At 43.7% G+C, this 22,975-nt stretch overlaps 1 protein-coding gene across 1 annotated transcript; it reads left to right on the top strand.

The window, feature by feature from the left end:
* Nucleotides 1–5,902: 5,902 nt before the first annotated feature.
* On the top strand, nucleotides 5,903–18,807 carry LOC114810290 (small VCP interacting protein). The gene is made up of 4 exons (XM_029061516.2): nucleotides 5,903–6,001; nucleotides 14,284–14,334; nucleotides 17,567–17,683; nucleotides 17,871–18,807. Exons 1-4 carry the CDS (start codon nucleotides 5,945–5,947, stop codon nucleotides 17,883–17,885), a joined length of 240 nt encoding a protein of 79 aa, XP_028917349.1. The 5' UTR covers nucleotides 5,903–5,944; the 3' UTR covers nucleotides 17,886–18,807.
* The last annotated feature ends 4,168 nt before the right edge of the window (nucleotides 18,808–22,975 follow it).

Here is a 22,975-nt window from a genome sequence, read left to right as displayed (position 1 = left end):
CAACAGTTCCTGCTGTTGTTTTCCTGTTATTTTCTACCCACTTACCACTCTGCATCCTTGGCACTAAGCTTGCCTGTGTGTGACAAGATGTATATCTGTTTGTGTTTGGGGGGTCTGTGTGCTGGTGACTACTTCTCACCATTCCTATCCTCACAGCCCTTTCTTTCCTGACTCAAATCTTTTAACCTTTAGTCAGATAACTGAAAGTGCAATCTTAGAAGTCCAACCCACTTTTCCAATCTGAACCAAGAAAATGTAGTCACTTGATATCTAGGCAAAGCAGCATGGCCTAGTGGAAATCAATCAGAGATATTTACTGAGTGCTGACTATGCAAAGCACTGCAGTAAGCGCTTGGGAGAGCACAGTTGAACAGAGTTGGCATATGCAATCCCTGCCCACAGTGAGCTTACAATATAGAGAAAAGAGCACAAATTGAGGAAGCTGAGGGCCTGTGTTCTAATCCTGGCTTTGCCACTAGCCTGCTGTGAGAAGCAGCGTGGCTCAGCGGAAAGAGCCTGGGCTTGGGAGTCAGAGGTCATGAGTTCGAATCCCAGCTCTGACACTTGTCAGCTGTGTGATTTTGGGCAAGTCACTTAACTTCTCTGTGCCTCAGTTCCCTCATCTGTAAAATGGGGATGAAGACTGTGAGCCTCATGTGGGACAACCCGATTACCCTGTATCTCCCCCAGCGCTTAGAACAGTGCTCTGCACATAGTAAGCGCTTAACAAATACCAACATTAACCATGGACAAGGCACTTGACTCATCTGTGCCTCAGTTACCTCATTTCTAAAATAGGGATTAAATAGGTATGCTCACTCCTTTTAGATTGTGAGTCCCAAGTGGGACAGGGGTGGTGTCAAATCTGATCATTATGTATCTGCTTCAGCGATTAGCACAGGTTAGTACATTGTAAATGTTTAACAACTACTATAGGAAGAATGTTCTGTATCAAGAAGTGTAGTGAGATGATAATAATAATGGCATTTGTTAAGTGCTTATTATGTGTCGGCACTGTACTAAGAGCTGGGGTAGGTAAAAACAAATCAGGTTGTACACAGTCCCTATCCCACATGGGGGTCACAGTCTCAATTCCCATTTAACAGATGAGGGAATTGAGGGCCAGAGAAATGAAGTGACTTACCCAAAGTCACACAACAGACAAGTGGTGGAGCCAGGATTATATCTCATGACCTTCTGACTCCCAGGCACATACTGTATCCACTATGCCAAGAGACACCAGTCTTGTATGGTATTTTAGTATGGTGACTAGAAAGAATAAATTCCTTAGTGGAGATTTCTCAGTGAAAAAATAGGTTACTAAAGGAGGTGAGGAAAGAGGTGAGGAAGATGAGTATTTTACTGGAAATAGCTACTTTCCTGCTGTGATGATTTCGGGAAAATTTGTTTGAATTCCACTAATGAGAGACTACCTGTCAGTCATAGGACTTTGTAATATCTTTTAGATAACTGATAACTCAATCCCCATTAACAGATGAGATTTGCTCCCAAACCCTGTCCTCTCTCTGATTTCCCCATCACTGTGGATGGCACTACCATCCTTCCCGTCTCACATGCCACAGGCCCACAACCTTGGTGTCATCAGTGACTCAGCTCTCTCATTCACCCCACATATCCAATTCGTCACCCACACCTGCCGGTTACACCTTCACAATATCGCCAAGATCCGTCCTTTCCTCTCCATCCCAACTGCTATCATACTGGTACAAGCTTTCATAATACCCCGACTGGATTATTGTGTCAACCTCTTCCCGGATCTCCCTTCCTCCTGTCTCTCCCAACTCCAGTCTATTCTTTATTCTGCTGCCTGGATCATCTTCCTACAGAAACACCCTGGGCATGTGTCACTCCCCTCCTCAAAAACCTCCAGTGGTTGCCTATCATCAACCTTCACATGAAACAAAAACTCCTCACTCTTGGCTTCAAAGTTCTCCATTACCTTGCTCCCTCTTACCTCACCTCCCTTCTTTCTTTCTACTGCCCACCCTGTACACTCCGCTCCTCTGCCGCTCGCCTCCTCACTGTCCCACCGTTTACACCTATCCCACCACCGACCCCTGGCCCACATCCTACCGCTGTCCTGGAATGTCCTCCCTCCTCACATCCACACTAACTCTCTTCCCCTCTTCAAAGCCCTACTGAGAGCTCACCTCCTCCAGGAGACCTTCCCAGACTGAGGCCCCCCTTTTCCCGTTGCTCCCCCTCTCCTCCCCTCCCCCTCACCCTCTGCTCTTCCCCCTTCCCCTCCCCCTCTGCTCTTCCCCCTTCCCCTCCCCTCAGCACTGTGCTCATTAGTATATATTATTTATTTCCCTATTTATTTTGTTAATGAGGTGTATAACTCCTTGATTCTATTTATCTTGATGATGTTGTCTTGTTTTGTTATGTTCTGTTTTGCTTTGCTGTCTGTCTCCCCTGTTTAGACTGTGAGCCCGTCTTTGGGCAGGGATTGTCTCTATGTGTTGCCGAATTGTACATTACAAGCTCTGCACATAGTAAGCACTCAATAAATACTAATACTAATAATAATAATGTTGGTATTTGTTAAGTGCTTACTAGGTGCAGAGCACTGTTCTAAGCGCTGGGATAGACACAGGGGAATCAGGTTGTCCCACGTGGGGCTCACAGTCTTAATCCCCATTTTACAGATGAGGTAACTGAGGCACATAGAAGTGAAGTGACTTTACCACAGTCACACAGCTGACAAGTGGCAGAGCCGGGATTTGAATTCATGACCTCTGACTCCAAAGCCCGTGCTCTTTCTACTGTGCCACGCTGCTTCAATACTATTGAAGGAATGAATGATCAAGGGCTTAATACGGTGCTCTGCCATATCATTATCAGTCAGTATCAGCATCAGTCAATAAATATGACTGAATGAATAAGACACAGAGAAGTAAAGCGACTTGCCCAAGGTCACACAGCAGACCATTGGCAGAGCCAGGATTAGAACCCATGATGTACTGACTCCCAGGCCTGTGCCAGCTGTATGACCTTATCAGCTGTATGACCTTGGGCAAGTCCGTGTGACCTTGGGCAAGTCACTTCACTTCTCTATGCCTCAGTTACCCCCATCTGTAAATTGGGACTGAAGACTGTGAGCTCCAAGTGGGACGATCTGATTACCTCATATCTACTCCAGCGCTTAGAAGAGTGCTTGGCACATAGTAAGCACTTAACAAATACCAACATCATTATTACTGCATCTACTCCATTGCTTAGAAGAGTGCTTGGCACATAATAAGCGCCTCACAAATACCTTATTAGTAGTATACACTACGCCCCGCTGCTTCTCCATGTGGAGCCCTCTCTTTCCCTCTGCTCGTCTTCCCCTCCCCTTCCCCCCTTCTCCCTCCCTCTGCTCTTCCCCCTTCCCCTCCCCACAGCACTGGTGTATATCTGTATATATTATTTTTCCCTCTCTTTTGTTCATGGTCTGTAGCGATCTAGGATTCTATTTATCTTGGTGATATTGAGGCCAGACTACTTCTTTTGTTCTCTTTGGTTTTGTTTGGACTGTGAACTCGCCATTGGGCAGGGATGGTCTCTATCTGTTGCCGAATTGTCCATTCCCACGCTTAGTACAGTGCTCTGCACATAGGACGACATTCCCTCTGCTCCTCCCCCTCTCCCTTCCCCTCCCCTCAGCACTGTGCTCATTTGTATATATATTTTATTACCCTATTTATTTTATTAATGAGGTGTCCATCCCCTTGATTCTATTTATGGTGATTAAGTTGTCTTGTTTTTGTCCCTCTCCCCTGAATAGACTGTCAATGGGAGGGATGGTCTCTATCTGTTGCCGCATTGTATATTCCAAGCGCTTAGTACAGTGCTCTGCACATAGTAAGTGCTCAAGTGCTCAGCACATAGTAAGGACTTAACAAGTACCAAATTATTATTATTAATCAGAATGAATGAATGAATGAATCTATGAATGAATGAATATGCAGTGCTCTGCACATAGTAAGTGCTCAAGTGCTCTGCACACAGTAAGGGCTTAACAAGTACCTACATTATTATTATTAATATGAATGAATGAATGCATGCATGTGCAGTGATCTACACATAGTAAGCGCTCAAGTGCTCTGCACCTAGTAAGGGCTTAACAAGTACCAACATTATTATTAATCAATATGAATGAATGAATGAATGTGCTCTGCACATAGTAAGTGCTCAAGTGCTCTGCACCTAGTAAGGGCTTAAGTACCAACATTATTATTATTAATCAAAATGAATCAATGAATGAATCAATCAATCAATGAATCAATCAATCAATCAATCAATCAATGTGCTCTGCACATAGTAAGTGCTCAAGTGCTCTGCACCTAGTAAGGGCTTAACAAGTACCAACATTATTATTATTAATCGATATGAATGAATGAATGAATGAATGTGCTCTGCACATAGTAAGTGCTCAAGTGCTCTGCACCTAGTGAGGGCTTAACAAGTCCCAACATTATTATTATTAATCAAAATGAATGAATGAAGGAATGAAGGAATGAATGAATGTGCTCTGCACATAGTAAGTGCTCAAGTGCTCTGCACCTAGTAAGGGCTTAACAAGTCCCAACATTATTATTATTAATCAAAATGAATGGATGAATGAATGAATGAATGAATGAATGTGCTCTGCACATAGTAAGCGCTCAAGTGCTTTGCACCTAGTAAGGGCTTAACAAGTCCTAACATTATTATTATTAATCTGAATGAATGAATGAATGAATGAATGTACTCTGCACATAGTAAGCGCTCAAGTGCTCTGCACCTAGTAAGGGCTTAACAAGTCCCAACATTATTATTATTAATAGGAAGGAAGGAAGGAAGGAAGGAAGGAAGGAAGGAAGGAAGGAAGGAAGGAAGGAAGGAAGGAAGGAAGGAAGGAAGGAAGGAAGGAAGGAAGGAAGGAAGGAAGGAAGGAAGGAAGGAAGGAAGGAAGGAAGGAAGGAAGGAAGGAAGGAAGGAAGGAAGGAAGGTGCTCTGCACATAGTAAGTGCTCAAGTGCTCTGCACCTAGTAAGGGCTTAACAAGTCCTAACATTATTATTATTAATCTGAATGAATGAATGAATGAATGAATGAATGAATGAATGAATGTACTCTGCACATAGTAAGCGCTCAAGTGCTTTGCACCTAGTAAGGGCTTAACAAGTCCTAACATTATTATTATTAATCTGAATGAATGAATGAATGAATGAATGAATGAATGAATGAATGAATGTACTCTGCACATAGTAAGCGCTCAAGTGCTCTGCACCTAGTAAGGGCTTAACAAGTCCTAACATTATTATTATTAATCTGAATGAATGAATGAATGAATGAATGAATGAATGAATGAATGAATGAATGAATGAATGAATGAATGAATGTACTCTGCACATAGTAAGCGCTCAAGTGCTCTGCACCTAGTAAGGGCTTAACAAGTCCCAACGGAAGGAAGGAAGGAAGGAAGGAAGGAAGGAAGGAAGGAAGGAAGGAAGGAAGGAAGGAAGGAAGGAAGGAAGGAAGGAAGGAAGGAAGGAAGGAAGGAAGGAAGGAAGGAAGGAAGGAAGGAAGGAAGGAAGGAAGGAAGGTGCTCTGCACATAGTAAGTGCTCAAGTGCTCTGCACCTAGTAAGGGCTTAACAAGTACCAACATCATTATTATTAATCGATATGAATGAATGAATAAGTGAATGAATAAATGAACGAATGAATGAGCGAGCGAAGGGTCCCTCTTCTCTCCCTCCTCCCTCCTGCGGCCTCTCGCCCCCCCCCCCCCCCCCGTCCGCTCCCGGCCCGGCTCGGGCTGCCGCCCTTCTCTCCACCGGCAGGTGGCGCTGCGGGCCGGCGCCGGGGAAGGGAGTGCGCGTGCGCGGGTCGGGGGCGCGCGGGGGCGCGGGGGCGCGGTCCGGGTGGGCGCATGCGCAGGCGGCGGGCGTTAGCATGGGGCTGTGCCTGCCCTGCCTGGGGGGCACCGACGTGGTGGAGACCCCCGATCCCGTAAGTCCCGGGGACCCCCCCCCCCCCGCCTCCTCACAACCACCCATCCCTCCCCCACCCTGAGCCTCCGGGGGGGGGGGGGGGAGGACGCAGGGCATCGAGCCCCGGCCTGGAAGTCATAACAATAATAATGATAAGGATGGCGTTTGTTAAGCGCTTCCTGTGTGCAGAGCACTGTTCTAAGCGCTGGGGGGGATACAAGGTCATCAGGTGGACCCATGTGGGGCTCCCAGGCTTCATCCCCATTGGACAGATGAGGAAACTGAGGCCCAGAGCAGTGAATAATAATAATGTTGGCATGTGTTAAGCGCTTACTGTGTGCAGAGCACTGTTCTAAGCGCTGGGGGGGATCCAGGGTCATCAGGTGGTCCCACGTGGGGCTCCCAGGCTTCATCCCCATTGGACAGATGTGGTCACTGAGGCCCAGAGAAGTGAATAATAATAATAATGTTGGTATTTGTTAAGCGCTTACTGTGTGCAGAGCACTGTTCTAAGCGCTGGGGAGGATACAAGGTCATCAGGTGGTCCCACGTGGGGCTCCCAGGCTTCATCCCCATTGGACAGATGTGGTCACTGAGGCCCAGAGAAGTGAATAATAATAATAATGTTGGTATTTGTTAAGCGCTTACTGTGTGCAGAGCACTGTTCTAAGCGCTGGGGGGGGATCCAGGGTCATCAGGTGGTCCCCACGTGGGGCTCCCAGGCTTCATCCCCATTTGACAGATGTGGTCACTGAGGCCCAGAGAAGTGAATAATAATAATAATGTTGGTATTTGTTAAGCGCTTACTGTGTGCAGAGCACTGTTCTAAGCGCTGGGGGGGGATCCAGGGTCATCAGGTGGTCCCACGTGGGGCTCCCAGGCTTCATCCCCATTTGACAGATGTGGTCACTGAGGCCCAGAGAAGTGAATAATAATAATAATGTTGGTATTTGTTAAGCGCTTACTGTGTGCAGAGCACTGTTCTAAGCGCTGGGGGGGGGATCCAGGGTCATCAGGTGGTCCCACGTGGGGCTCCCAGGCTTCATCCCCATTTGACAGATGTGGTCACTGAGGCCCAGAGAAGTGAATAATAATAATAATGTTGGTATTTGTTAAGCGCTTACTGTGTGCAGAGCACTGTTCTAAGCGCTGGGGGGGGGATCCAGGGTCATCAGGTGGTCCCACGTGGGGCTCCCAGGCTTCATCCCCATTTGACAGATGAGGGAACTGAGGCCCAGAGCAGTGAATAACAATAATAATAATAATGTTGGTATTTGTTAAACGTTTACTGTGTGCAAAGCACTGTTCTAAGCGCTGGGGGGGAAACAAGGTCATAAGGTTGTCCCACGTGGGGCTCACAGTCTTAACCCCCATTTTACAGATGAGATCACTGAGGCACAGAGCAGTGAATAATAATGTTGGTATTTGTTAAGCGCTTACTGTGTGCAGGGCACTGTTCTAAGCGCTGGGGGGGAAACAAGGTCATAAGGTTGTCCCACGTGGGGCTCACAGTCTTAACCCCCATTTTACAGATGAGATCACTGAGGCACAGAGCGGTGAATAATAATAATGTTGGTATTTGTTAAGCGCTTACTGTGTGCAGAGCACTGTTCTGAGCGCTGGGGGGGGGGGGTTACAAGGTGATCTGGTTGTCCCACGTGGAGCTCCCAATCTTCAGCCTCATTTTACAGATGAAGGAACTGAGGCCCAGAGCAGTGAATAATAATAATAATAATAATGTTGGTATTTGTTAAGTGCTTACTGTGTGCAGAGTACTGTTCTAAGCGCTGGGGGGATACAAGGTGATCAGGCTGTCCCATGTGGGGCTCCCAGTCTTCACCCCCCTTTTGCAGATGAGGGAACTGAGGCCCAGAGAAGTGAAGTAACTGGCCCAAAGTCACAGCTGACAAGGGGCAGAGCCGGGATTCGAACCCATGACCTCTTGCTCCCAAGCCCAGGCTCTTTCCCCTGAGCCACGCTGCTTCAATGGCGCTTAGTACAGTGCTCTGCACAGAGTGAGAGCTCACCTCCTCCAAGAGGCCTTCCCAGCCTGAGCTACCCCTTTTCCCTCTGCTCCCTCTCTGCCCTCTGCTCCCTCCCCTTTCCCCCCTTCACCTCCCCTCGGCTAAGCCCCCTTTCCCTCTGCTCCTCCCCCTCTCCCTTCCCCTCCCTTCAGCACTGTGCTCATTTGTATATATTTTTATTACCCTATTTATTTTGTTAATGAGGTGTACATCCCCTTCATTCTATTTGTCATGCTTAAGTTGTCTTGTTTTTGTCCGTCAGTCTCCCCCGATTAATAATAATAATTATGTTGGTATTTGTTAAGCGCTTACTAGGTGCCGAGCACTGTTCTAAGCGCTGGGGGAGATACAGGGTAATCAGGTTGTCCCACGTGGGGCTCACACACTTTTAATCCCCCATTTTATAGATGAGGGAACTGAGGCCCAGAGAAGTTAAGTGACTCGCCCACAGTCACACAACTGACAAGTGGCAGAGCTGGGAGTCGAACTCATGACCTCTGACTCCGAAGCCCAGGCTCTTTCCGCTGAGCCATGCTGCTTCTCTGACTAGACTGTAAGCCCGTCAATGGGCAGGGACTGTCTCTGTCTGTTGCCGAATTGTACATTCCAAGCGCTTAGTACAGTGCTCTGCACATAGTAAGTGCTCAATAAATTCTATTGAATGAATGAGTAAGCGCTGAGTAAATACGATGGAATGTTGAATAGATCATGATAATGATACTTAAGTGCTTACTCTGTGCAGGGCACTGTCCTAAGCGCTGGGTGGTTACAAGCAAACGGGTTTGGACCCAGTCCCCCGTCCCATATGGGGCTCCCAGTCTCCAACCCCATTTTACAGATGAGGGAACTGAGGCCCAGGGAAGTGAAGTGGCTTGCCCAAGGTCACGCAGCAGACAAGGGCCGGGATTAGAACTCATGACCTTCAGACTCCCAGGCTCTGGCTCGATCTTTTACGCCGGGCCCCGCCACTTGTCCAGCGCCTAGGACAGTGCTTGGCACCTAGTAAGCGCTGAACAAATGCCATCATCATCATCACCACTGTCTGCTGTGGGACCTTAGGCAAGTCACTTGACTTCTCTGGGCCTCGGTTCCCCTCACCTGTAAAATGGGGATGGAGACTGTGAGCCCCACACGGGACGGCGGACTGCGTCCAACCGTTGTGGGCAGGGATTATCTCTCTTTTATTGCCGAGTTGTACTTTCCAAGCGCTTAGTATAGTGCTCCTCACACAGTAAGTGTTTAATAAATACGACTGAATGAATGAATTTGCTAGAACAGTGCTTGGCACGTAGTAAGTGCTTGACAAATACCATCATTATTATTTGTATCCACCCAATTGCCTAGTACAGTACCTGGCACATAGTAAGCACCTAACAAATTCCATTATTATTATTATTATTTCTCCCTTTCTCTCTTTCTCTCCCTCTCCCTTCCTCTTCCACCCCTCTGGAGAATGGGCCAGATCCGGGCTACCAGGACGCCAGCATCCCACCCACCTGATTCCCCGCCCGGTCGGTTGGGTTTTATTTGCTTCTCTGCTGTGTGACCTTGGACAAGTCATTTCAATTCTGTGGGCCTCACTTACCTCACCTGTAAAATGGGGATTAAGAGTGGGAGCCCCATGTGGGAAGGGGACTGTGTCCAACCTGATTGCCTTGTATCCACCCCAGCGCTTAGAACAGTGCCTGGCATGTAGTAAGCGCTTAACAAATACTGACATTCTTCTTCTAGACTGTAAACCCGGGGTGGGCAGGGATTGTCTGTCTTTATTGCTCAGTTGTACTTTCCAAGCACTTAGTACAGTGCTCCACAAATAGCAAGTTCAAAATAAATACAGTTGAATGCGTGAATTTTGCGGTTCTGGCCAGCTCCCGTCCAGCCCTTGAACCATTCATTCATTCAGTCATATTTATTGAGCGCTCACTATGTGCAAAGCACATACTGTGTACTGAGCACTTGGGAGAGTGCAATACAGGAAGACACTTTCCTGCCCACAACACTCTCTCTCTCCCCCTGTCCCTCTCTGTCCCCCATCCCTCCCTTCTGCTCTCCCCCACCCCGCTGGAGAATTGTCCAGGTCTGGGCGTCCAGGACACTAGCTTCCCACATGGCCACTGATCCCCGCCCGGGTCTGTTGAGTTTGTTTTTTGGGTTTTTTTGCGGTTCTGGCCTCCTCCCGCCCGGCCCATGAACCATTATTTATTCAATTGTATTTATTGAACAGTTACAGTGTGCAGAGCACTGTACTAAGTGCTTGGGAGAGTACAGCATTTATTCATTCATTCAGTAGTATTTATGGAGTGCTTACTATGTGCAGAGCACTGTACTCTTGGAATGTACAAATCGGTAACAGATAGAGACAGTCCCTGCCCTTTGACGGGCTCAGACACATTCCCTGGCCACAGGAACTAACAATCTAGAGGGTCCTGTATTCAGATCTAGAGCTTCGAATGTTGCCAACTGTTGCTTTGGAAAAATTAGACCCAAAGCTGGTAATAGCAAAGTAACTGACATTTGCAAAGTGCTATCTAGTGCTTAAACGCCCACAAGTGCATGGAGACTGATAAAGATATTTTTCATTATGTGTGCCAGAGAATTTAATTTCTGTTTTGTTATAGTCATCACTTTTTAGTCTTTGGCAGTCGTTTGTTCATCGCAACCTGAATAAGATGGTTAAAAACAGTGTTTGACTTGATTTTGTGGAACTGTACGTAAGGAAATACCATTTTGAATGAAAAAAGTATTTATATTACTGCCTCCCTCCTTCAAACATGCCACTGTTTTGAGTGAGACTTCTTGTAACTGCCCAGAAAAAAAAAAAAAACCCATCAACAATGCACTCTAGCTACACTGTTGTTCTTATCCGGGAGTAAGAATAGGGAATTGCTTATGAAAGTAGAATGCACAACTCCCTCCCACTCACTTTATATCCATCAGACACTAGTCTCTCCACCCTCAAGGCTGTATTAAAATTACATTGTCTCCAAGAGCTTGCCCTGATTTAGCCTTCTCCCTTGTCCCTGTCCCTTCTGCTTCACCCTTGCACCCTTTATTCACACCACCCTCAGCCCCACAGCACTTGTATTAATTAATAATAATTATCAAATTTGTTAAGCTCTTAATAGGTGCCGAGCACTATTCTAAGCCCTGGAATAGAGACAAGTTCATCAGGTTGGACATAGTCCCTATCCCATATGAGGTTCACAGTCTAAATTAGAGGGAGTAGGATTTAATTTTACAGATTGGGTAACTGAGGCACAGAGAAGTTAAGTGATTTGTCCAAGGTCACACCGCGGACATGTGGCAGAGCCAATATTAGAACTCAGTACTTCTGACTCCCAGACCCGTGCTCTCACCACTAGGCCCTCTTGCTTGTACATATCTGTAAATCTATTTTAATGTCCATCTCGCTCCCACGCCTAGGTTGAGTTTTGTTTTGTTTTGTTTTTAATGGTATTTGGGTATTTGTTAGGTGCTTATTATGTGCCAGGCATTGTAGTAAGAACTGGAGTAAATAGAAGCTAATCAGTTTGGACACAGTCCATGCCTGATGAGGCTCTCAGTATTAACCCCCATTTTACAGGTGAAGCAACTGAGGCACAAAGAAGTGAAGTGACCTGCCCGAGGTCACAGAGCAGACATATGGTGGAATCAGGATTAGATCCCTGGTCCTTCTGACTCCCAGGCCCATGCTCTATCCTTTAGGATACGCTGCTGCTGCTTGTGAGCAAGGAATGTGTCTGTCAACTCTTATATTTTACTGTCCCAAGTGTTTAGTACAATTTCTGCAAACAGTAAGTGTTCAATAAATATGATGGAGGTAGAAAACAGAATCATTTTTGTCTAGCTATATGCCCGAAACCAAGATCCAAACTAGATCATTCTTTCATTCAATTGTATTTATTGAGCGCTTACTGTCTGCAGGTCACTGTACTAAGTGCTTGGAAAGTACAATTCAGCAATCGAGAAAGACAATCCCTGCCCTCACCAGGGTGAAGAGTGACAAATGCACTATGGGAAAAGCCCAAATCAACCTAATAACTTTCCTGATTGAGGCAGCTTGGGTCAATCTTCATTCATTTATGGAGTGCTTACTGTGTGCAGAGCACTGTACTAAGCGCTTGGGAGAGTACAATTTAACAATAAACAGACATATTCCCTGCCCACCTCAAGCTATCAAAATTCCTCATGCTGCAGTCATTCAAGCAATCATATTTATTAAGTGCTTGCCGTATGCAGAGCACTGTACTAAGCACTTGGGAGAGTAGACTATAACAGAGTTGCTAAATGTGATCCCCACCCACCAGGTGTTTATAATAATCTCCAGGGGGTAAACATATATTAAAATAATAAGGGAAGCAGGGTAGCTTAGTGGACAGGGTCCAGGCCTGGGAGTCAAGAGGATCTGGGTTTTAATGCCAGAACCACTGTTTTTGTGTGTGTTGTTTTTTTTTTCTTTTTTATGATATTTAAGTGCTTATTATATGTCAAGCATGATTCCAAGCACTGTTAGTGATGCAAATGGACCTTCTGCCCCCACCAGATCACAGTCTGCATTTTGGTAGGATCCAGACCAACCTAGGCAGATGTAGACTATCAAATAGCTCCGTAATACATTTTGTTCTGGTCAAGGCCAACGCTAAATGGCAACTTTGTGGTCCAAAAGCATTATCAGACTTCTCCATTCAGCTTATTCAAGTGCAGGAAGTGACTTTGACCTTGGGGTGTGTGCTAATAAGGGTGTGTGCTAATAAGCAACATAAGTGTTCCAAGTCAAGAGGGTTTCAGCTTATTTCTAAACCATTTTTACCACTCCTTTAATACGTTCACAAGCTTAAGCATTGTGAGATTGTGCGTTTATTTGAGCCAAGGTTTATTATTTGGACCAGCCAGGATTCAGAGCAGTTCCAGCCTGGGGTCTAACATAGCCCTGGCCGGCTTCTTCCACTGGGAAGCAGCGAGGTCCAATGGAAAGAGCCCAGGCTTGGGAGTCAGAGGTCGTGGGTTCTAATCCCGGCTCTGCCGCTTGCCAGCTGTGTGACTTTGGGCAAGTCACTTAACTTCTCTGTGCCTCAGATACCCCATCTGTAAAATGGCGATTAAAACTGAGTCCCACGTGGGACAACCTGATCACCTTGTATCCCCCAGCGCTTAGAACAGTGTTTTGCATATAGTAAGCGCTTAACAAATACCACCATTTATTCTTACTTTCATGGCAGTTAGATGCAGTTTGGCTCAAAGCCACTTCACCTTGCCTGCCTTCCAGAGTCCTGCATGCAAACTATTGTCCAGGCCCTGACCGCATACCACCTGAGCCTCCTGAGAGGTAGGGAGGCAGGCAGGCAGACAGGCAGGCGGTCTTTCGCTCTTCATTGCTCTTCCTCTAGAAGCATGAACCTGGTTGATCTTTTAGCTCTCCCGAAAGAAAGGTTCTGGCTGAGGACCCATGTTGAGAAGGAGAGAGGAAAAGGGAAGAACGAGAAGGAGAGGAAAGAAACCAGCCTGGGACCACTGAGCCCAGGGCTTTTCCTTTCTTAAATTTCTTCTCTTGTCCCGCTTGAATTATCAGAGTGGGACACCGCCCTGAGAAACTATTTGAAAACTAAAAGTACTTGGAGGGCAGGACTGTACGCATATCTGTGTTCCTGATGAGAAGGAGATTTCCTAAACGTCTTTAGAGAAGAAGGAGAACTAGAAGTCCCTAACGGTTCCCATGCAATGATAGTTGCCTTTTGAATTTTCAGTTTCTCTCTGAAAATCATATTTCTGTTGTTCTTATGCTTTTCTGTATTTGTCCTTCAGATTAGACTGTTCAGTGTATTGTGCATATTGTTGCAATGATCAAGATTCTTGAGGGCAAGGACCATATCTGTAACTTTTATTGTATGCTTCCCAAGTAGGTGATTAATACTGATGTTAATGACATGAGATGTAAGCATTTATCTCCATGTTAGACGTGTATGAAACTGTGTTTATTAAAGCATTGTGCAAATAATTTTCATTACCAAGTCGATAGCTCATATTGGCCTTTAACACAATGCTATCTCTAATAAGATGTTTGATGTGAATCCTAATAGAATTGCACAATGAAATAAGAAAAGGAAAAAAAATGAGGAAATATGGACCAAAAGTTAAGCTTTTGATAACTGTTAGATAAGTTTTCCAAGTGTTAGATAAGACCATCAAATTTTGAGTTTATATTAAGAAAGCCTTGACATATTTAAAACATGGATGTATGCATTTATCTTTTCCATATTATATTTCAAATGTTCTGTAGGAAATGAAAAGAAGACAACTTGCAGAAGCTGCAGAAAAGAGACAAATGGAGGTAACGCTTCAAAATAAAATTCCACTTATTTGGGGAATGTTTCCAAACCTTGTCTCAAGATGTACACTGATTCTGTTGTACTTTCCCAAGTGCTTAGTACAGTGCTGTGCACATAGTAATCACACAATAGATCCCATTAATTTCACCCATGACACTCCTACAAAACCTCTCTGGCATCCCAGTGTGCCGTGACATTCCTTTTGGAAACCACTCTAGCCCCTCCTAGTATGTAGTAATTGTGGTTTGGTTTTTTTTACTGTCATAGCTTAGCAGTTTTAATCAGGAGCCACTATTCATTTTTGCTTTCCCAAACAAGACGTTCCAACTTTAATTTCATTGCTACCCTCCACACTCAGTGCTTAGTAAAAGTATTCAGCACAGCCGCACACTGTCCTTACATAGGTATACTAGAAACAATCATATAGTACCAGTCACATCACATGACTGGATGCTCGGCAATTGTAGGAACTCACATTCAGGGATTCTGGCATCACTGTGGCCGCTGCTCCTCTGCTTTTCCTTCCACAGCTCTGCGTTTCCCCTGACAGGTGCATATTGGGAAGGAGTGCTTGAGAAGATATTCGCTGTGGGGAACAAGTATAAGGTGGCACCCAGTGGAGAATATGGACTCCGTCCACAGCATCTAAAGCTGTATTGTAACACTCTTGGAGACACTAGAACTTGACGTTCATGATTTCTTAGATTTAACTCTTCAAAAGTCACAGCGTTCAAAAGAGTATTGCACAGTGTCAAGTAATTTTGTTGGTAGTGGTGGTGATTGAGCGTTGATCAGTCAGTTATATTTATTGAGCACTTACTGTGTGCCGTGTACTTGTACTAAGCACTTGGGCACGTACGACACAACAATATAACAGATACATTACCTGTCTACAATGAGCTTACATTCTAGAGTGGGGGACAGACATTAATATAAATAAATAAATTACGGATATGTACGTAAGTGCCATGAGTCTTGGTGCAGTGGATAAAGGGAGCAAATCAGAGCAGTGTAGAAGGGAGTGGGAGAAAATGAGGTCCTAAGGAAAGCTTCTGGGAGGAGACATTCCTTTAATCAAGCTTCGAAGGTTGGGAGATTAACTGTTGGGTATGAAAAGGGAAGGGTGCTCCAGACCAGAGGCATGACTTGGGTGAGAAGTTGGTGGCAAGAGAGACAAGATCGCGGTACAGTGAGTAGGTTGGCATTAGAGGAGCGAAGTGTGCGGGCTGGGTAGTAGTAGGAAAGTAGTGAGGTGAGGTAGGCGGTGGCAAGGTGATTGACTCCTTTAAAGCTGATGCTAAGAAGTTTTTGTTGGATGCAGGGGTGGATAATAATAATGGTATTATTCAGAGGTGGATGGGCAACCACTGTAATAATAATAATAATGGTATTTGTTAAGCGCTTATTACGGGCCAAACACTGTTCTCAGCGCTGGCCTAGATACAAGGTAATTAGGTTGTCCCTTATGGGGCTCACACTTTTAATCCCCATTTTACAGATGAGGTAACTGAGGCACAGGGAAGTTAAAGTGACTTGCCCGAGGTCACAGAGCAGACAACTGGCGGAACCAGGATTAGAAATCCATGTCCTCTGACTCCCAAGCCTGGGCTGTTTCCACTAAGCTACATTGCTTTTACTGTAGGTTCCTGAGGAGTGGAGAAACAGAGCCTGAACGTTTTTGTAGAAAAATGATCCGGGCAACAGAGTGAAGTATCACCTGGAGAGGGAAGAGACAGGAGGTCAGCAAAGAGGCTGATGAAGTTATCGGGATCATTTAATGGCAAGAAGAAGAATAGAAATAGTGAACTGCTGCTCATATTTATTTTATAACTTGTGCCGTAGTCCAGTCATGTGCACAGTTTATCCTGACATAAATAATGAAACATGTTTTTCAGGTTTGGGCTGTAGGCTTATACCAGAAATGGGTAATTATTTTGGCCTTTGGGTTGACTATCATATTATTTTTATAGTAGAAGTAGCAACATCAGCTTTTATTGAGGCCCTCCTTGATATGGTGAAGTGTAGTAGACACTTGGGAAGTACAGAATAATGAAGTGAGCATTCCTAGCCAACGAGGAATGTGGTCTCCCATGTTATTGGAGGAGGTAAATGTAAAAGTGAGTACATCAAGAGTCATAGAAAGAGATTGATTGGACATATTGGAGAGTGAACAGTGGTTTAACTGCACAAGTGCAGTCTCTTCCTGATGGAACCAGCCTTGGATACCTTTTGTTACTCCCTGGACCTGCTAGTTTGTGTCATGGTGTTCCAGGGATTGGGTGTGTGGGTGTGGGTGTTGTATGTGTGGGATCTGGGGGGACGGATGTGTCGGGGGGCGGTGGTTCACAGACACTGTGAGTTGGAACAGAGTATAAGGGGCTGCAGGTGGAAGTGGCTGAGACTCGGAGCCTTCTCAGCTATGGCCCTAAAATCAGATTAACCGACTTGGTGCCTATTGACTGATTGTCGACTACCCCTGACGTAGACCAGAATCCACCGACTTACGCAGCTTTATGTCAAATGGAGTTGGGCAGAGAAGCCGTGTGGCTCAGTGGAAAGAACCCAGGCTTGGGAGTCAGAGGTCATGGGTTCTAATCCTGGCTCTGCCACTTCTCAGCTGTGTGACTTTGGGCAAGTCACTTCATTTCTACGTGCCTCAATTACCTCACCTGTAAAATGGGGATGAAGACTGTGAGCCCTATGTGGGACAACCTGATTACCTTGTGTCTACCCCAGCGCTTAGAACAGTGCTTGGCACATAGCGCTTAACAAATAGCATCATTATTATTATTATTATTTTGTACTTAGGCATTTTGTTGCATGTTTTTAGGTGTGAACTTCACTGATATTTATGATGCCTGAACTTGTTCAAAATATCTCACCAATCAGCTTTAAGCCATAGCAAAGTGACAAGTAGCAAACTGTAGAACCATTTACACAAAAATAATTGATGTGGCCCTGAACTTTGTGCATATGTGCTCACATTGGGCTTTTTACTTATAAAGGACACTTTGAGATGAGCAATCAGAAGAAAAATTATAAGAGAAATTGTTCCGTAAAAAAGAATAGTTTAATATGATTGCCTGTGTATTTGAGCAGGGCACGACTGACCCTTGGCCACACTTAATCCTTTCTGAAACATAAACACCTTTTTATTTCAAAGAATATGTCATAAGTTTTATTCAGTTGCAAAGAGACGCTTCTAATTCATACAGTTCATTTTTTTTTCTAAAGGCCTCATCTCGGGGCATTAAGAATCCATATTCTGTGGAGCAAAAAAAGAAGAAACAGGAAGAAATGGAAAAAAGGATGGCAATATCTGGTTCTGCAGGGGAAGGAGGAGGACTTAGAGTAAGTTTAAAGATTTTATTTGAAAAGTGTAAACGGTCTTCATTTTTCACTTAAACCCATGCATATATTACAGAGGGATTAGGTAATCAAGGCCTCTAATGGATTTTTAAATACAGTTAAAGATTTATCTTAATTAGCATCGTAACTTGATAGTGTTTTGCATTAAAAAAACTTCTTTTTTTTTTAGTGGCAGGTTGGATAAAATTTGACTCCTGAATGGAAGAGGGCTGAAACAGACTACTGCCAATAACTTGCCAACTGCAATCCAATGACCCTTCATCCTATGGCTTTTGCTGTTGTTTGCATATGAAGATTCAGCACTTTGCCGTTTTTGTGAGCTAGATTTAAAAACGTACACTGGAAACATTTCATTGGTTTTCAAGCATTTAACATGCAAACCTCAGAATGTAAAACAAGGACGGCCAACACTTTTCACTATAACTCAAAACCCCATTATTTATTTTTGCGTAAATAACTACTCTTCAGTCTAGGCAGTGGAAGATATGTCATTTTTTAGTATAAGAAGCACTACCAAATAGAATAGGTGAATTTCTGCTCTTAGAAATGGCCTGCTAGATTTTTCAGGGTGTATTTAATTTTACATTTATACTCTTCTGCATTTTTCAAATAATATAGCTATTTACAGTTAAGCTACTGTGTTCTGTTTTATACCTCTGATGATTTGTGTTTAAACCTGGGGATTTAGTGCCTTGAAAGAGTCCAAGGAGATGCTTGAAGATTCACTTGTAGCTTAAGCAATTTTCCCGATACTTTAGTATGTTCATGTATTGCTAATTTATAGGCAGATGTTGGGTTCCCATCATAATTTATTCTCCAACTGTAGTGGATTATTTTATAAAATGTAACATAGACATCACTAATATTGCTGAATAACCTAAGTCCATTGTTTGCAGAATTGGAAAGCTTATTCCTTCTTTTGTTTTGTTTTTGGTACCACGAGAGGGCAGTGCTGGGCTTATGTACGTGATCCAGGTATCGCTAAACTATTCTATATAACTGGATTAATTATGAGTACTAATATTTTTCCAAGGGCCAGAAGCATTATCATTTTTTGTATTAAAGAATGATCATAACCCTTTTATTAAAATTTGAACTGATCATGATTTTTTATGAGTACGGTTATTTGCATGTTGTTAAGGTTGGTTTCTGCGAAGAATAATCGAGGCTGTTTTGAACATGAAAATATAGTGTAATAAAAGCACAGATATTACTTTTCTCCTTTAGGGCGTTTATTAGATTATTTTATTGGGAACCTTTATTCTTCTTCCAAATTTGAAATGTAAAGGGCTTTAATGAAATAATTAGCTGCTTCATTTAACTAACTACCAGGGGTTGTACAAATGTAATATGCAAAGTAGAGCACTCAATTGGGAATCAAATTTAGGATACAATTCTCGGCTTATTAAGCAGTTTTCCCGATACTTTAATATGTTCATGTATTGCTTATTTATAGGCAAATGTCGGGTTCCTATCATAGTTTATTCTCCAATTGTGGTGGATTATTTTATAAAATGTAACAAAGAAGGCACTAGTATTGTTGAATAACCTAAGTCCATTGTTTGTAGAATTGGAAAGCTAATTCCTTTTTTGTTGTTGTTTTTGGTACCACGAGAGGGCAGTGCCAAGGGATCTATAGAAAGGAACTGCATAGCAGTCTGGAGAAAAATAATTAAAATGAAGAGATCCTACCTATTCTGATGGCAAAACATGTACTGATATTCACACATAAAAGTTATGTCTTTAACTTTATGTCTTCAGACTTTAACCTCCTTGGGAGCATGGATTGTGTCTACCAACCCTATTGTATTGTACTCCTAGCTCCTTTAGTGCCAACTTGCTCACCGTGTCTCTGTCTCGTCTATCTCGCGACTGACCCCTTTCCCACAACCTCCTTCTGCCCTGGAATCCCTTCCCTTCCATATACACTAGACCATCAGTCTCCCCACCTTCAAAGCCTTATTGAGGTCACATCTCCAAGGGGACTTCCGCAATTAAGCCCTCTTTTCCTTGACTCCGTCTCCTTCTCTGTCATATGTGCACTTGAATCTGTGCCCTTTGGGTGTTTGGTATTCATTCCACTCTCAGTCCTGTAGCACTTAGGTACACATATGTAATTTATAATAATAATAATAATGTTGGTATTTGTTAAGCGCTTACTATGTGCAGAGCACTGTTCTAAGCACTGGGGTAGATTTACAGGGTCATCAGGTTGTCCCACATGAGGCTCACATTCTTAATCCCCATTTTACAGATGAGGTTACTGAGACACAGAGAAGTTAAGTGACTTGCCCAAGGTCACACATTGCAGTGTGTCCCTGCCAGACTGTATGTTCCTTGTAGGTAGGGAACGTGTCTACAACTCTGCTGTATTATACTCTCCCAAGTGCTTGGAACAGTGCTCTGCACACAGTAAGCTCTCAAAGAATATTATTGATTGATTACTCTCAATCATTTAGTAGAGTGCTCTGCACATGCTAAGTATTCAAAAAATATAATTGATTGAGCATAATTAGATGGCCCAAAGGGGCCTCTGAACTGAATAGTCAGAACAGTGACTTTTAGACCTTCCCAGCAATAGAATAATCAGTAGTGGAATTATCAGTGGTATGAGAAGCACCATGGCCTGGGGGAAAAGGACAGGCTTGGAAGTCAGAGGACCTGAGTTCTAATCCTGTCTCTGTTCACTTCCCTGCTTGTGTGATCTAAAACAAGTCATTTAACTTCTCTGCGCCTCATTTGTCTGTAAAATGGGGATTAAACACGTGTTCTCCCTCTCCCTTAGACTGTGAGCCCCATGTGGGTCAGAAACTGTGTCTGATCTGATTATCTTGTATCTGCCCAACATTTAGTACAATGGTTGGTATATAGTACCAAATGCCACAATTATTATAACTACTGTGTTTACAGCACAGTACAGTATTCCCTTAGCAAAAGACGCACTTTCTTTCTCTTGGGGTAAGGATCAGGGGGCTGTGTATCTTCTTGGAACCAAATGTAGCTCTGGAAAATAGGTGTCCACTTGTGGATTAACACCAGGAACACAATGCTACTAGCTTGGCATTCACAGCTAATAACTGTGCAGGAAGCTAGACAGGATTATAATTGTGTTCATTAAGTGCCTACTGTGTGCAAAGCACTGCATTAAGCCCTGGGAAAGAAACCCCTAAATGATTATAGACATGGCCCATGGACCCCAGGTAGCACACAGTCATAAGAATAAGAGAGAAAGTGTGCTGGCGACATGAGGTGTGGAAACCCCTTCCATCCCTGGACAGACTGGGATAAAGATTCACCAGAAAGGTGTGAGTCAAGGCAGCAGGATCCCTTGGGGCCAGATTCTCAGGCTTCTAGGGATTGGCACCCACCCATCCAGTGGAGGTTTTTGGTCCGCTTGTCTGTTTCTGACAGGGTTTCTTGGGTTGTTGCTGTGAAGCAGCTCGGTGCAATGTGTTGTAATGATGCGTAACTTGGAGGGTCATAAATTGCTTAGCTCTGCTCACCAACTGCTCAAAGGTTTCATTTTGTCTGGCTCGTCTGCAAAAAAAAGTTTAAGCACTTGATTGTCACTCCACCCTCAGTGGCCTAGAATTTATGTACCGATCCACAGTTTATTTTAATGTCTTTCTACCCCTCTATACTTAGCTAGTTGTGGGGAGGGAATGTATCTACCATATCCTTTGTGTTGTACTCTTCCCAAGTACTTAGTACAGAGCTCTGCACACAGTAAGCACTCGATAAAATTCATTCATGCATTCATTCAATCGTATTTGTGTGGAAAGCACTTTACTAAGCACTTGGGAGAATACAGTGCAACAATAAACACAACAAGCTCACAGTCTAGAGGCATGGAAACTCCTTCCCTTGCTTGATTGATTGATTGACCAACGGACCCTTGCTCTGGGGACTTTCAAAGCAGTGGAAGAGATAAACTGCTAAATTATAGAGAGCAAAAATGTTAGACTGTAAGCTGAAAAGTTAGTTGAATATTCATACTTATGTAAATACTACTGTTTATAGGTTTGATATAACCTGAGATGTTGGTAATTAAAAAATCAAGGTTTCTTGGACGAGTTGGGGTTTTAGGGGTCTTTGAAGATAACACAACAATATTGTATAGAACTAGGAACTGTAACATCTAACCCAACCACTATTGTGTCCCCCACATCGTAATAAAAAATACAAAGTAAAGATTAGGAATCTTTTCTGCTTTTTTGTTGGTTGCGGTGGTGTTTTCCTGAAGCACTTGGACTGGCTCGAGTAAAGATTAGGAGTTTTTCACTTTTTAGAAATGGTTGCAAAGCCAAAATAGAAACAAAAAAAACATTATTGTCTTTCTACTCAAATATGACTTCATTAATGACACAGTTTATCCACTATGTGGGGCAGGAAAAAAAAAATCAGTTTTACCCCACCATTAAAGGGTAATTAGGAGTCATTTAAGGAGAGATTGCTAAACAGTAAGCACCTCTATTGTACTCTCCCAAGCACTTAGCACTCAAAAAGTACCATTGAGGGGGGCAGATATGTGCCCAACTGTGCAGAGGCAAGGGGAATAGATTCATGATGGCTGGCAACATGGTCATTTCCAATCCTTGGATTCCATGGTTATAATGTTTGCTTGGTCCCTGGAGGTCTTATAGGGCTTATCACAGTGCTCCAACTGGAATTTAAGAATTCTGATGTGGAACATGAGATATTATTTTGCTGGCAAAGGGAACTGTGACCCCAACATCTGATTATTTTCCCCATAGATTTGGATCCCTCTGCAGTGTCGTTCCACTGTGTGGTTCAGTGAACAACTGCAAGGAGGAAAAGCTGACCAATGTTTCCTGAACACTGAACTGAATTATTTAAGAATTCTTGACTTCCCTATAGTTCTGAACTCCAAAAGCGAGGCAGATAAAATTAGCCCAAAGGTAGGGCTGCAAGACAGCCTGGCTTTCTTTAAAAACTACTAGTTCCCACCTTGGTGCCAGCCTTGGGATTGAATCTTGCAGCCATAGCAAACTGACCCACTTTGGAAAGTGGTTATACACATTTATATATACACATATTGAGGCCAACAGCCTTTAGTGTTTGTATGCTATTTTTAGTTAGGCAATGTTTTATGCCCAGAACCATTTAATTCTGTGGAGTCCTACACTGCTTTTCATTCCTTACATAACTCATTTGCATTAAGGTTGAAATCCTTTTCCTTTAGGAGTTACAAACACTCCTCTATAAGTTGCTTGTTTTGTCATTTTTCTCTACTCACCATCTATTTTTCTAAGC

The sequence above is a fragment of the Ornithorhynchus anatinus genome, chromosome 3 (genome assembly GCF_004115215.2).
Source record: "Ornithorhynchus anatinus isolate Pmale09 chromosome 3, mOrnAna1.pri.v4, whole genome shotgun sequence".
In the NCBI taxonomy this organism is placed as follows: Eukaryota; Metazoa; Chordata; class Mammalia; order Monotremata; family Ornithorhynchidae; genus Ornithorhynchus; species Ornithorhynchus anatinus.
This window is presented reverse-complemented; position numbering and strand designations above follow the sequence as displayed.